This window comes from Saccostrea cucullata, unplaced genomic scaffold (assembly GCF_032062105.1).
Source record: "Saccostrea cucullata isolate Sc308-1 unplaced genomic scaffold, CSIRO_AGI_Scuc_v1 ctg1144, whole genome shotgun sequence".
NCBI classification, from domain to species: domain Eukaryota; kingdom Metazoa; phylum Mollusca; class Bivalvia; order Ostreida; family Ostreidae; genus Saccostrea; species Saccostrea cuccullata.
Genome location: NW_026930137.1, coordinates 1 through 16412, shown reverse-complemented (window position 1 = coordinate 16412; position 16412 = coordinate 1). Strand labels below are relative to the sequence as shown.

General features: G+C 34.7%; 2 protein-coding genes across 2 annotated transcripts; one reads left to right on the top strand and one right to left on the bottom strand.

The window, feature by feature from the left end:
- Positions 1–988: 988 nt before the first annotated feature.
- Positions 989–3169, bottom strand: LOC134282993 (tripartite motif-containing protein 2-like). Its single transcript, XM_062765417.1, has 2 exons — positions 3119–3169; positions 989–2895 (listed from the first exon to the last, which is right to left on the bottom strand). Exon 2 carries the CDS (start codon positions 2893–2895, stop codon positions 1162–1164), a length of 1734 nt encoding a protein of 577 aa, XP_062621401.1. The 5' UTR covers positions 3119–3169; the 3' UTR covers positions 989–1161.
- Positions 3170–5266: 2097 nt separating this feature from the next.
- Positions 5267–13352, top strand: LOC134282992 (acetyl-CoA carboxylase 1-like; the record flags this gene model as incomplete). The annotated part of the gene is made up of 8 exons (XM_062765416.1): positions 5267–5423; positions 5685–5847; positions 6317–6653; positions 10790–10860; positions 12314–12454; positions 12635–12700; positions 12881–13028; positions 13286–13352. Coding segments are annotated over exons 3-8 (661 nt in total), but the record flags the coding sequence as incomplete, so codon positions are not given.
- Positions 13353–16412: the final 3060 nt, after the last annotated feature.

The following is a 16412-nucleotide window of genomic DNA, read 5'->3' as shown; positions in this document are numbered from 1 at the left end:
GCGCCCCCGCCCCCCCCCCCCTCCCCTCCACATTTTGTTCCAAGCATAACCTTTACTTTCTAAAATGTTCATTGAAAGACCTGTTGACTATATTCCAAGCATAACTTTTACTATATTGAAAATTTTCACTAAAGCCCCCCCCCCCTTTTTTTATTGCAGCATAGTCAAACAGGGGTAGGCGGTTGCGCGTGAGAAAAAATGTTACTGAAAGAAGTTTGACAATTTTCCTTTTTTCCGTGTCAGCCTTTTTAAAAATAGATTTGAATTTTTCTACACCCCCCTTTTCAAAATCGAAGTTACACCCCTGAGTTAAGATGGTAAAAGTCAACTGCATACTGTATATAGACATCTTATTTCACAGGCAATTTGGGATATTAAAAATGTAGATTTATAGACATTTGCTGCCATAAGTTTGTTTCATATATCTGGTTATAAGGAAAATTTTCAAATAGCAGCCGGTGCAATGTTTTCAGTTATTAACCGGTGCAATATATGCTAAGACCCTGATAGCAACCGTAACTTTAAAAAATCGTTTTTTATCCAAAAAACTCTTTTAAAATAAACTTTTCAATTTTTAAAAATTATTTCTAAGTATTATTATAGATTGACGCATCTTTAAATACCAAAATACCCACAATCTGAATAATAGATGATTTAAAAAAGCATAAAAACTGGGTATTTATTGACTTGAGATTTGGTACAGGCTTCGGAAATTTTACTAATTCTAAATTATTAAAGGGCTATTCTGCAAATTACACATGACAACATCTATAGAAATATCTTACTTGTTCCGTGCACCTGGACTTTTCAGAGATTATCTTGATTTGGGGTCTTAATTTCACTGTTTTACAACTTGTTCTAAGAGTTTTCAACATATTTATTTCTGCTAGCAGCCGTACAATTTTCGAATAGCAACATTGAACGCGGTTTTGTTCCGATAGCAGCCGTTTAGGTACTACACCGTGATATAGTCTAATCATTGATTTTTCATTGTAACCTTGTTTTCAATCATTTTGTAATATTAATATTCACAGTTTTGATAAAGAATTTTAAAATAAGACAAAGAACATTAACTTGTACTGTATCACGATACATACATGGCGATACGATATGCGTATCATGAGACCTTGCGATAATACGTATCGATGTATTGCTGTATTGTTACACCTCTAGTAGATACTTGTACACTGTCAGTGTGTTGGTTTTAAATTGTCCTACATAGAGATTGTTCTCATCATCCACACACACACTACGCGGACGGCGTACCCCTTGTTGTTGTGTGAGTAATAGAGACAAGAACTGACCGTCCTGATCAAGGAGGTGAACAGTCTCACTGACATAATCACACACCAGGATGTGACCGAGGATATCAGTACAAATTCCAAAGGGATCGAACTCTGACCCCTGACCTGTGTAGGAGAACCTGTGTTGTCCTGATTTATTCACCACCACTACTGCCCTATTAAGAAGGTCTGATGTACAGATATCTCCATTGATGTTTTCTGTTATGTAGCATGGTGAATTATACAGACCCTGCCCTTTGTTATCCCACTGTATGTTCTGTAGTTCTTTTCCTGTCTTGTTGTACCTGGTGACTTTAGCCTGGCGCTCTCCATCTGTCACCATCCCCACCAGTAAGTCCCCATTGATGTGGGAGGAGTATATGCTGAGTGGTTCCCAGTCTCCAGTTTTAATGAATTCAGTGATATTATTATCCTGTGTTATCCTATTGATGACTTTCTTGTTTTGGTCTGTAAAGATCAGATCCCTGTCCTGTGTCACCGTGTGGTAACCAAGTCCACCATTGGTTTTTATCTTCTGTATCACATTCCCCTGTAGATCTGTTTGGACAAGATTACCATCACTATCACTGATCCAGAGTCTGTCTGATTGATCTAGTGATACATGGTGTACACTATCAACACCTGGTACATTGAACTCCCTGACCTTGGTGACAGAGGCAGATAGAGACATTGTTTGTTTCTCGTCAGATTTCTTTCTGTCTTCTTTCATCTGTTTATGTGTAGGTTTCATTGCTGTATTGTAGACTCTTTCTATGGGCCTTATTTCTCTCTTCTCTACTTTAGTGTTGGGAACATGTATTTTTCCAAGTAACTTGGTGACATCACTTTTGGTGTATTGACCAGCAGTAAATCCTGGTGTGACTGGTTTTGTTGTCTCTGGTATGGATTGGATCTTTGGTTTCTTCTCAGACATTAATTTCTGGGTTTCTGTAGAGGACAGGCATCTGTGGAGCTTTTTGACAATGTTATGAAGATAAGTGATGTAATCATCCATGGTCTTGTCTTGTACGTTTAGATCTTCTAACAGTGAATGCTCTATCTGGTCTAACTGCTTCATGTTCTCAGATATGACTGTGTCCACCAAACTTTTCAGGGACTCACCTTCAGTCTTCATGGATGTTCTGATGTTGTCCATGATGTGTTTGATTTCTGAGGAATCTTTTTTAATTTCTTTTTGTAAATCTTGTGATGTGGGGAGAAAATACTCTTGGATTTTGGAAATTTCCTGTTGGAAGAGTGCAAATTTTTCTGCATAGACTGCTTCAAGATCAACAAATTTATGCCTTTCATGGTCTCCCATTGTAGCACATTTAGAGCATAGTGGAACCTGGCATTCTTCACAGAGCATGTCCACATCTTTAGTGGGGTAGATCTTGCATTTTTCCACAGGAAGTTGTTGTTTACGTTGCTGGTAAAGGACCACCTCATGGTTCTTGTTTTCTGGACTTTTCAGATGTTCCTCGCTGCATTGTTTACACAATCTTTGATGACAAGGGTTGCAGTAGAACTCGCAGTTTCTTTCACAGTCTTCAATGCCACACTCTAAAAAGTGCTGGGCCCAGCGGGGAATATCAATTTTAGAAAACGCCATCTGAAAAAATAGGATTGTATGTTGTTAGTATACATATGTTCTAATCTATATTTGTTTTAGAATTGGGGAAAAACAGATATTATTTGTAAACATGTCAAAAGTGATATAATTATTCATTCAATTTGCTAAATAAATTTTTTCTTGGTTTTTATTCCATCATTCATATAAAATTTAAAAGTTGATTTAAATGAGATTAAATGACCTTTATTATACATGTACTTACAGCTTTTATGAATGACCGACAAACGACATTGTTGACAGCTAGACTTTGGATTGTCAATGAGATTTCAGTCGAGACTTGAACAAGATCTGTATTTACTTCCTGGTTAAAATAGAGATAAATATATATTTAAATACCCATACCTGAGGCCTGTTTAACAGAGCGAACGTTTGCCAGCGCTCGCAAACATTCTTTATACCTCCATTAAAAAACTTCCATGACATCACCCATTGTTAATATAAGTCTATGTATATATTTAAGGAATGTTTTTAAATTTAGTGTGAATTATTGGTGTGTGAAAAATCACACAGACTTGTCACTTAGGCATATTTCATGAAGCGTGCTAGCGCTTCAAGAAAATTATGCCTTATGTTTACATTTTTCAGTGTCTATAAGCACCAAAACTATATTGCTGCAATATATATATATCTAACTGACACAAACTATATTTAGGAAATTGCAGTATGTTCTTGTTACTCATGTCTGTCTGTCCATCTAGCTGTCCGTTCATTGGTCTGTCACTTTTCTTCCCTGAACTCCTCTTACATTTTACACAGTAGCCTAATCATTTTTGGGAGTTGAACTATGTTCAATCTCCCATGGTCATCACGTATTTAACATGCGCATTAATTTGTGTTGATTATATAGAGCCGAAAGCGAGGCTACTGTGTCAGCTGATTTTCTCCGATGATATTCAACAGAAAACATACATAAACATCCGCCACAAATAGTTCATGTCATTTTCTCCTGAATTGATCTAATTTTCATATATTGAAATGTAATTAGATGTAATAATGATAACGTAATCTTACTTTGAATATTAGATTTCGTTCAAAGTAAAACTAAATTATAAAAAAACCTCTAAAGTTTTTCGTAATGGAACTCATTTTTTATGTGGCGTCAAACACTGAAAAAGATACGATCGACAAAGCTACATACTAACGGCAAGCGGTAAATCTAGTCGTCCCGACGCCCGACGGTCCCAGATTTTTAGCAATTTCTTTCCTATCGGTTCTCAGAATTTATTCAAACTTTTCATGAACATTTCCTTGGTTTAAATGAATTCATTTATGCATAAAAACTTTAGGAAACATACGTATTTATTACTAAATCAGCAGTATCACCTGCCAAAAGCGGTAAATCTTGTTCTCTGTTATAAAAGTTAAAAACCAAAAAAGGACACTGATGTTTTCGTAAAATCAATTTTTAAAAACAACAAAATGAAGTATATATTTTTTAAATAATTACATATTTGAAGACTGTGAGCAGTGAATTATATAAATTATCAACCGCCTCTAATATAAATATAATGGCAGTGTCAATGTTTGGCAATGGGAAACCCAAAATATGTGTAGAATGAAAAGTAATAGAAGGTGCACAACGGCAGTATGTATTAAAGATTCTATGAAACTTTCGTTCAGTGGTATTATAAGAGTTGCGGATAAGAGATGGGTATACCTAAAGCGTAACAAACAGATAGACGGAAATCCCGATTACTGTGAAATCACTAATTTTTGTGGGGGTTTAATTTTCGTTGTTTTCATGCTATGAAGAGACCAACGAATTTATATCAACCACGAAATGTAAATTCTCATGTGCACAACTACTAAAAAATTTTTAATCCACGAAATCAAATCCCCACGAACCAACATTTTTTCCTCAAACCACGAAATTTTGACCCCACGAAAATATGTGATTTTACAGTAATATATACCCTCCTGCTTTTCAAGCAGGGGGTATAGAAAAGGACTAATGTAGGCAGGCAAGCATTATGGCCCCTGCATTTTTTTTTGCTATTCAATGTCTCTGAATGTCTTTCTCAAGATTGTTGCAACTCAAAAAATCGGAAACAGTTGTCTGTATTTGAAATAATAATATTGTTCACTCACTTAACCTCCCGATCAAAGATTATATTTAACACCATGTTCAACTCCCATGAGTGCTTTCTGTACTTTGATTAGTTAGATATGCAATAAGGTTTCGGAATTTTCATTTAATAGTTCACATGAATTTTAGAAGACTTAGTGGAACTTTGGCAATTTTTATCCAGACACTTATTGATGAAAAAGAAAATGTTATTTGCAGTCGTTGCATAAATAAAGTTGCATAATACCATATTTATAAGTGTATATTTTGTGTATTACAGATTGCTATGGGTCTGCCGCTGTACCGGTTGAAGGACATCAGACAGCTGTATGAAGTGGATACGTGGGGGGACAGTCCTATTGATTTCTCTAACCCCTCCATACACCCCCGACCCCGGGGCCATGTCATAGCAGCCAGAATCACCAGCGAAAACCCTGACGAAGTAAGATTCTGTAAAAAGACATCAAAATTTGTTGCAGCAAAATGAGAAGGAAAACTCAATCCATTCATCAGAAAATTGAGTTGTTTCCCTTAAAGAGTAAACTTAATGTTAATTCCCTTCTTTGTGCTACAATACATTTTGGTTTGATGGCCAGGATAAATATTCCTTTTCATCATTGTAGAATCCCTTATCATGAACTTAATGACTTTCATAATATACAGTACAATAATCATATACCATATTTAAATTTTTTTTTGGTAGGGATTTAAGCCTAGTTCTGGGACTGTCCAGGAGTTGAATTTCCGCAGCAGTAAGAACGTGTGGGGGTACTTCAGTGTGTCTGCCACGGGGGGACTACATGAGTACGCTGACTCCCAGTTTGGACACTGCTTCTCCTGGGAGAGAACAGGGAGGACGCCAGAGAGTGAGTATTTATAGGGATGGGGGTAAGGGAAATTGAAGAAGAGGGACTAGGGAATTCCAGAAATTGCTTGATATCACAATATTTTGTAACAAATATTTTGAAATTGATTGCATTTATTGTTATGTCAAGCAATATCTAGGGAGGGGGAAAGGTTAGGGCTACTAATTGGGAGGGGGTAGTGGGATTCAGGATATTGTCTGATATTATGTAATTATCTTGTAACAAAAAAATTTTCAAATTGATTGTATTATTTGTTCTGAGTTAGATACTTGCTTTATCAGAGTCAAAATATTATCCCTGAATTTTGAATTTATTTTCTCCATTGATTTAACTTTTTCTATCTGAAATATATGAGAAATTCTTTATTAGGAAGATTTAATGATTTACAAGGCTAATAAATAGTAAGCTTATTAAATAGAAAATGTTAGGAAGGAAGCATTTCTTTAACTTCATTTTTAACAAATTACAGGAATTTGGTGGTGGCGCTGAAGGAGCTCTCAATCCGTGGAGACTTCAGAACCACGGTAGAATACCTCATCAAACTCTTCGAGACTGAGGAATACCAGAACAACAAGATAACGACGGGCTGGCTGGACAAGCTGATATCTGAGAACGTCCAGGCAGAGAAGCCGGACGTCATGCTGGGTGTGATATCCGGAGCGCTCCATATTGGGGATCACCAGATCCAGGAGTGCTTCCAGATGTTCCAGACCTCACTGGAGCGCGGACAGATCCTGCCGGCTACGTCGCTCAAAAACCACGTGGACGTGGAGTTCATCAGTGAGGGGATCAAGTATAACGTCAAGGTAAGGTCAAGGACAGGACTTGTTTGAGCATTATTACCAAGTTTGATTTTCTGTGAATGAGAAATTTAGATTTCCTGAATGTAATGTTGTAAGCAAAGGGAACAATTATAATGTAATGGTAAGGTCAAGGGAAGGACTTGTTTGAATATTTATACTAAGTTTGATTTTCAGTTAAAGGCCGAGATTTTTAACCGTACGGTTTTCTCAGGTAAGGGGAGGGACTAAATTTTACTTGCATGGTACCCCGAGGCATTGACGGTCGTGCAGACCGTGGGAAGCGCTAATCCCTATACACAAACAGTATACACAGGAAGTCCATAGGTATTACCTGTACAGCTTGATGGCCTACTGTTCAAAATAAAATAAGTAAAATTTGACATCGTAAATAAAAAAAATATCAATAGTAATTAATGATAATTGTAAAAATTTTGTAATTTCAGACTTATATTTCATATCAGACAAGAAGATATCTCGCAGACCGACTTTTGTAAAAATCTACTGTATGTTGTACGTCACATGTACAACAACAACGACTTGGGTTCTTTGTAGAAAAAAATAATCATTATGGAATCATGTCAATTAGTAACAGTTACTTGTTGTTTACTGTGTATCAAAAGTCGCGTGGTCCAATTTTAAGCAATTGTACATTCTGTAACCTATTGTGAAAAAATCACGATAACGATGGTTTTGTAAAGTTAAATTTCATACTAGTATGTGTGTATTTTAAGTTAATTTAGGTTATAATAAAAAAAACTGTAAACAAAATATTAAATTCTTGCTTTCATATGCATTTCTTTCAAAACTATTTTTTACACCTGTGACCTCGAACGAAGGTAAAAATGCAACCCACGAATCTTAATACTTTAATTCTTGACCAGATAAGGTTGTTTCTTATCAGATATTTTGTTTTCATCCTTAATTAATCATTACATGCAAAAAGTGTTATCAGCTTAGTTTCTCCTTAATTTTCATCGTAATTTTTCGCTGCGTTTGAAAACAAGAATCATTCTTAATTTTTACAAGTGAAAACAAGTTTTCATTCACCTTTGAAATTTTAATTAATAAAAATATTCACAATCTTGATTTATTTAAGGAGGGACCTATGTCGTTCGACGTCAAAGCAGCGTTATATGACGTCACAATAGCGACGTTTGTTTTTTTTACCGCTGACTTTTTCAACTGTGATTATAGGCGTAACATTGTTATTAATCAAAAACGCACACATTGTACAAAAAGATTTTTTTTCATCATTTAAAACAGTTTTATTTCATGTATGGAGTTTGTTAATATCAGATTTCTCTTCCTTTGGTTGAAAATTCATAAAAATTTCTGTTGTGAAGAAATACCTCTATGATATGCTGATATAAAAATGCAAAAAATGTAAGATAAAATTCAGCAAAGACAGCGGCTTAAATTAGGGAGATATGTTAAATTTCATGATTACCATTAATTGTATTTTCTGGATAAAACTAAAAAAAAAGGAAATGTACTTGTACCTATTTTTACTTATTGATTTTTAGTGTATGTAGATTTTATTGTATAAAGTCATTCCTATTAGGTGTTGGTTGTTGACGGAGAGGGGGGGGGGGGCAGAATGATAAGAATGAAGAAAAAAAGAGTATATATGTTTAAATTATTTCTTATCAAAACAAAATACTCGTTTTTTGCAAAATAGTTTTATATTTAGAAGTTTGTCAATGCTAACTTACCTTTTTTTTAGTGCAGTAAGGTCATTATTTATGACCAAAGAGTGCGAAAATAACAGAAAAGGTTATATTTCGCGTTTATTTTATCATAAAGGTATACTTTTTTCCTCGTTAAAATAAAGAAAGGGGTCATTTCTTAAAAAAATATGAATTACCACATTTTCACACAAAGACTTTTTAAGATATTACCTGTTATACATGTCGGAATTGTAAAAATTACGACAAGAAAAACGGGGTGAAACTTACATTGTGCTCCTGTATAATTTTTTATGCGAGATGAATTACAATGAATTTGCCTTCATTTTAAAGATACAAGTCATATAAATTAAATACAGGTTGATTTCGAATGTGGTTTGACATTTTTGGTTCTTTTTAGCGTATATTTAGAGTAGAACAATAACTTCTGGAAATAATCTATTTTTAGCATTTCACACTGTTTTTGCACATGCTCCTGTGTAAAAATAAGCATATAAAGGTATTGTTTTTAATACCTAAAAATTAAGATCAAGTGGTCAGAAAAGAAATGTCAAAGTTTTGAAAATTTCACACAAAGACTTTTCGGACATAGGTCCCCCCTTAATTGAAATACAATGACTCACAGAGATGTTTGTAAAACAGATAATTGATTAATTATAATCAAGCTGAAATTGTTTACGATTGTGATTTAGCGGTAAACATTAGAAGACCGAAAGTTAATTTGATGATGGCGACGCGTGTCAAACAAGGTCAAAGAGATATACACAGGGACTAGTAGCTAAATGTCAATCAATTTCAAGTACCCAATGATGGACCTTAAATTATTTGATTGACGGGGGAATACAGACCAGGTAAATCTGAGGGCGGTGCTTATTATCTCGGGCTTTAATGAGAAAGAACTATATGCGGTATATTACATATACATGTATTTGCCCCCACAAAAGTCATATTTTGAAAACTTCCTGAAATGTGCTGAATTCAATAAATTGTATGAGAAATATGAATTAACAGAAAATATTATAGTGTCAAAGCAGTGTATTCACAATTTTTGATTTTATGATGTCACAAACTAGTCCGATTCTATATCCTTTTTCAGAAAGAGGACAAAATGGACAAAATTCAACAATTTCAGCTTTAAAATTTATAGAGCGCAAGTTTGTTAGGGAACAATATTGACATATTTCATTGATATTATCATTATACACATTATATTAAAATATTGATCCTGAACACACATGCGCTTGGTGACATTTACTCAAAATATCGACAAAATATGTACATTTTTCTGTAAAATTCATAAAAAAATGAAATTTATGTCATGTTTGTGACGTCATTATGTACATATGGCGTAATTAATTATGAAAATATTCAAAATTCAGTGCTTTGAAGTCAGCATATTCTCCCCTGTTTAAGAACTTAATTAAATATATCTCCATCAAAGTTTGATTTGGGGGGCAAATATGGTTATTACCAAATAAAGTTGTTTTGTGAATGTTAGGTTGTACTTTTATCAATTTGAATACTGTACAATAGAAAATAAATTGTACATCAAATAAATTCTGATAGAATTCAACACTGTTCAGTAAGTGTGAAAAATAATGCTTTTGACAACTTTTTTTTAGCTCACCTGAGCCGAAGCTCAAGTGAGCTTTCTAATCGCATTTTGTCCGTCTGTCCATCCGTCTGTCTAGCTGTCCGTCTGTCTGTAAACTTCGCACATTTTAGACTTCTCAAGAACCACTGGGCCAATTTTGACCAAACTTGGTACAAAGCATCCATGGGTGAAGGGAATATAAATGGTTAAAATGATGCCATTGGGCCAAGTCCCCTCACAAGGGGAGATAATAAAAAAAAAACAAAAATAGGGTGGGGTCATTTAAAAATCTTCTTCTCAAGAACCAATGGGCCAGAAAAGCTGAAACTCATGTGGAAACATTGTGGGGTAGTGTAGATTCTAAATTGTTCAAATTATGAGCCCGGGGTAGGGTCACTATGGAGAATCAATTTTTACACAGAACTATGTAGGAAAAATCTTTAAAAATCTTCTTCTCAAGAACCACTGGGCCAGAAAAGCTGAAACTTATGCGGAAGCATTCTGGGATAGTGTTAGAATCTATATCAATAGCTCAAATCATGACCCCGAGGTGTAGGGCGGGGCCACAGGGGAATCAAGGTTTTACATAGAAATATATAGGAAAAATCTTTAAAAATCTTCTTCTCAAGATCCACTGGGCCGGAAAAGCTGAAACTTAAATGGAAGCGTTCTGGGAGAGTGTAGATTTCAAATTGAGTACATTATGATCAGTGGGGTAGGTTGGGGTCACAAAATTTTTTACAAAGGGCAAATCTACTAAAGAACAGCATGGTCAAAGCTTCTCAGGTGAGCGATGTGGCCCATGGACCTCTTGTTATTAAATACTTATGAATTCCATTTTTGTTGTTTATTTTTTCTAGGTGGTGAAGACAGGGCCAAACAACTACTTTATTTGTATGAATGACTCCATGCTGGAAGTGGAGGCACACAGGTGATTTAGAGAGCAGTTTGGTTATTCAGATTGTAAATGTGTGATATCTCAAGCATTGAAATAAATGATAAAGAATCTGTATTTAAGGAAAAAAAATATGAAAGTTACAGAAACTTTCAATTGTAGAATTAATACTGTAAACCAATTTTAACTTGCAGCAACTTTATATTGCAATTAACTGTGGGTAAACTAGTTTTCAATGATAAATTTTTGCAATCAAGTCTTCGGAGCAGGAGGTATACTGTTTTACCCTTGTGTGTCTGTCCGTCTGTCTGTCCGTAACAAATTTTCGTTGCAGTTTTCTCAGCAACTACTCATCGCAGATGCTTGCAATTTTAAGACAAACTTCTCTGAGACATGCCATACGGTGGGATACATTTTTCGTTCAAATCCCATGTCAACTTCCTGTTTGTGTGTGCGTCTGTCCATTTCACACATAACAAATTTTAGTCGAAGTTTTCTCAGCAACTACTAAACGTAGATGCTTGAAATTTTAACACAATCTTCTCTGACGCATGCCATATGGTGGGATACATTTTTGTTCAAATCCCATGTCATGATGTCAACTTCCTGTTTGTCTGTGCGTCTGTCCATTTCACACATAACAAATTTTGGTCGAAGTTTTCTCAGCAACGACTGAACGTAGATGCTTGAAGTTTTAACACAATCTTCTCTGAGGCACACCATATGGTGGGATACATTTTTGTTCAAATCCCATTTCAACTTCCTGTTTGTCTGTGCATCTGTCCATTTCATACATAAAAAATTTTTGTCGAAGTTTTCTCAGCAACTACTCAACGTAGATGCTTGAAATTTTAACACAATCTTCTCTGAGGCATGCCATATGGTTGGATACATTTATTTATAAATCTGATGTCAACTTCCTGTTTGTCTGTGCGTCTGTCCATTTCATACATAACAAATTTTCGTCGCAGTTTTCTCAGCAACTACTCATCATAGATGCTTGAAATTTTAACACAATCTTCTATGAGGCATGCCATATGGTGGGATATATTTTTGCTCATCTCGGATATTAATATCCTGTTTGCCTGTGCGTCTGTCCGTTTCATACATTACAAATCTTTGTCGCAGTTTTCTCATTAGCTATTTATAGCGGATGCTTGAAATCTTATTACACTCTTTGTTGAGGTATACCATATGGTGGTATTTATTTTGATATGAATCTGATGTCAACTTCATATTTTTCTGTGCATCTGCCTGTAATTGAACTTGTGTATTTTAACATGATAGTGCTTATTTACATCAGAGCGGGGGTATTGCTAGTGAGCTTTGGCTCACAGATTTCTTGTTTTATCTATTGTTAATAGACAAAGAGACTTTAAGGTCCAGTTCATGGTGAGAAAAATTCTTAATGATGAGGCTTTCGCAAACCTAGTGAAAATTTCTCGCACACAAATAAAAGTTGATTTACAATACTTAATTTTGTTTACAGACTAAGTGATGGGGGCTTGTTGATCTCGTTTGACGGAGCCAGCTTCACTACTTACATGAAGGACCAAGTAAGCAGCTACAGGATAACCATAGGAAACAAAACCTCTGTACTTCATAAGGAGAATGATCCTACCAAACTCAGGTATTGTATAAAACAGCTACAGGATTACTATAGGAAACAAGACCTGTGTACTTCATAAGGAGAATGATCCTACCAAACTCAGGTATTGTATAAAACAGCTACAAGATTACTATAGGAAACAAGACCTGTGTACTACATAAGGAGAATGATCCAACCAAACTCTGGAATTGTATAAAACAGCTACAGGATTACTATAGGAAACAAGACCTGTGTACTTCATAAGGAGAATGATCCTACCAAACTCAGGTATTGTATAACACAGTTACATGATTACGATAGGAAACAAAACTTGTGTACTTCATAAGGAGAATGATCCTACCAAACTCAGGTATTGTATAAAACAGTTACAGGATTACTATTGGAAACAAGACCTGTGTCCTTCATAAGAAGAATGATCCTACCAAACTCAGGTATTGTATAAAACAGTTACAGGATTACCATAGGAAACAAGACCTGTGTCCTTGATAAGGAGAATGATCAAACCAAACTCAGGTATTGTATAAAACAGTTACAGGATTACTATAGGAAACAAGACCTGTGTACTACACAAAGAGAACAACCCTACCAAACTCAGGTATTGTATAAAACAGCTACAGGATTACTATAGGAAACAAGACCTGTGTACTTCATAAGGAGAATGATCCTACCAAACTCAGGTATAGTATAAAACAGTTACAGATTGTATCAGAAACAAGACCTGTGTCCTTCATAAGGAGAATGATCCTACCAAACTCAGGTATTGTATAAAACAGTTACAGGATTACTATAGGAAACCAAACCTGTGTCCTTCATAAGAATGATCCTACCAAACTCAGGAATTGTATTAAACAGCTACAGGATTACTTTAGGAAACAAGACCCTGTGTCTTTCATAAGGAGAATGATCCTACCAAACTCAGGTATTGTATAAAACAGTTACAGGTCTCTAGGAAACAAGTCCTCTGTACTTATAAGGAGAATACTACATCAGGTATTGTATAGGAAACAAGACCTGTGTACTTCATAAGGAGAATGATCCTACCAAACTCAGGTATTGTATAAAACAGTTACAGGATTACTATAGGAAACAAGACCTGTGTCCTTCATAAGGAGAATGATCCTACCAAACTCAGGTATTGTATAAAACAGTTACAGGATTACTATAGGAAACAAAACCTGTGTCCTTCATAAGGAGAATTGTATAAAACAGTTACAGGATTACTATAGGAAACAAGACCTGTGTACTTCATAAGGAGAATGATCCTACCAAACTCAGGTATAATAGGAAACTGTGTAAAGGGAGAAAACTCTGGTACAAAATCAAAAACTTCTAAAGAAACTAGGAGACTTATTGTTCAAAGAACAATAAGAGGTCTTTCCAGCTTTTTAAGTGTTTCCGTGTCATTTGGGTTGAAAAAAAGAAGAAAAACAACAAAAAAAAAAAAAAAAATGAAAAAAAAAAAATCATGATGTGCTCCAACAGGATTCGATCCCTGGACCCTCTGATTAGCAGGCGAGCGCTCTAACCACTACGCCACGGGTTCCGTTGAAATTGTCTTGTATTATAGTCGAGTTAAAGTTACCCAAATTCCTTGATTCATTGACCAAGTCAAGAAAGAGATCCACTTAACAAACTTCTGACAAGCTCCTGGTTGTATATGTGAGTTGTAATGAGATTGTTTTCGAGTAATTTACGGATATTGTCTGATTACAATTATGATATTGCTTTTAACGGGGATACATGCATTTGAGGTTGCGTAGCAATTTATGTATTAAAAGGCCGCGTGCGTTTTGACAGATATGGTAAACTCATAGGTATGATTTAATAATCATTTCTATTTGAATTGAATTCATAGTTACCAGCATAAATTAAACTTGAAACATGCATCTCAAAAAAAAAAAAAAAAAAAAAAAAACGGTGTCATTGAGAGCGTGGAAATTTATTTGACAGGAAAAACTCTATTTTCGAGATTCATTTCATTAATTTTAAATCTAAATAAAATTGAAATAAATTCCACATACTAAAGAAAGCAAGAATATTTAGTATCGAAATATCGTATTGGAGCAGGAGAATCGAGTGATATTAACAACAATCGAAGAAAGGGCCCAAATAAAGTTTAAATTATTTTTTATACCCAGAAACAATTAAATTTCAGACAGAAAAAAATGTAGATTTCGCCGATATTCACTAGAATTTAATTGTACTTAAGAGACTCACCGTAAAACTCTCAGAGCACTTTCTTTGGGGTGTTTCTACATGCTGAACTGAATTTTATCTTGATCTTTTATTTCCTTTGAGTTGTAAAAAAAATTTCTATGCCGCTATTGATTTTTTTTTTTTAGAGAAATCGGGGGGGGGGGGGATTATATAAGTATTTGTTGACGTGAGAATTTAGTTCCACATACTTAAGCTTGAATGTGCCCTATGGGCCAAAGGTCAAGGTCATTCATCAAGGTCAAAGGTCAAGGTCATGAAAAAAAAAAAAAAACAACCAACAAACAACACTTTTATAAACTTAGTTTTACACTTGAAGCTGAATCTAATCTAGGTAAAGAAAATGAATATATTTTTTAAACTTTGAGAAAGGTCAAGGTCAAAGGTCAAATATCAAGGTCAAAGGTCAAGGTCATTTGAACCAAAACCCCGTAAATAAGCAATTTCTATTCCCCCAAATGACCTTACCTTTGACCTTGACCTTATATTCAAGGTCAAAGGTCAGAAGATCTCATGCAGTTGGGCCCATGTCCTTACATTTGTCGTTAAGAAGTTTTTAGTTTTTCTAAAATATAAACTGCCAGGGGAATAACTACTTTAAATGTTTACGAATTCTTTCGCATCAATAGAATGAGAAGTGTACTTAATTAGTCGCAGACATTGTTGAAGGTTTTATACCTCTACGGTTTACGGTTTCGGAGGAGTAGCGATAACAAGGGTTTACAAGAAAGGGGCACTAACTTTTATAGGGTTCAATTTAGGGAAACATGGAATCTCTGAAATGGTTTTAAGAGTACATACTAAAAATGCAAAGAAGTTTTGAATTTGGCTAAGAACAAAAGAGCTATAAAAAATGCTTAATTTTACATATTTTGAATGACCTTGACCTTTGACCTTGACCTAGATTTTAAAGTCAGAGGTCAAGAAATCTTTTGCAGTTGGCCCCATGTCTCTACGATTTGTCGTTTTAGAAAAGTTCTTGATATTCGTAAACATCGCAAACATTCAGGGGCAATAATTCATTATAGGAGTTTCCGAAACCTTTCGCAATGTTTGATTGAAGAGTCTTCTAAATACGTACACATTAATAAAGGTTTATTCTTGCGGTTTACGGTTTCGGAGGAGTAGCGATAACAAGCTTTTATTGCGAAAAGGGGGAATCCCAAAGGGGTCAAAGCTCATATACGCAGGGTCAATGCTAAAAACTTTTACGGAGTACATTCTTGTCGACTAAAAATCTTTTCGAAAATCTTGAAACTAAAAACAGGCGGGAAAAAAAATAAAAAAAAAAAAAAAAACAGAAGAAAATCAATAGGTTTTCCAAAAAGTTAAAAACCTAATTAGTTAAGAAATGTAACATCACAGAAACTGGGACTATGAAATGCATATTTAGAATTAATAATATCAGGTATAAAATATTTAAAATAATAAATTGATACAAGGTATTTTTTGTGACTGCATCCAAATATTTTGGTTATTTTTAAAAATCCTCAGACACAGATGTATTAAAAGACAGATTTTTTTGATTCAAAGATTACACAAATAAAATTAAAAAATTTCCTTTAGTAGATAGTCTTTTTTTCATGCATGAATGTGAATGATTTGAGAATGTTATGTTTTCTATGAATCCCCCCCTGCTGGTAAGCTGTTGAACTACATGATAGATGATGGAGGCCATGTGTTTGCTGGGGATGTGTACGTAAAAAAAGTCATGAAAATGGTCATGGAACTTAGGGTCACAGAAAATGGATGGTAAAAGATGTCT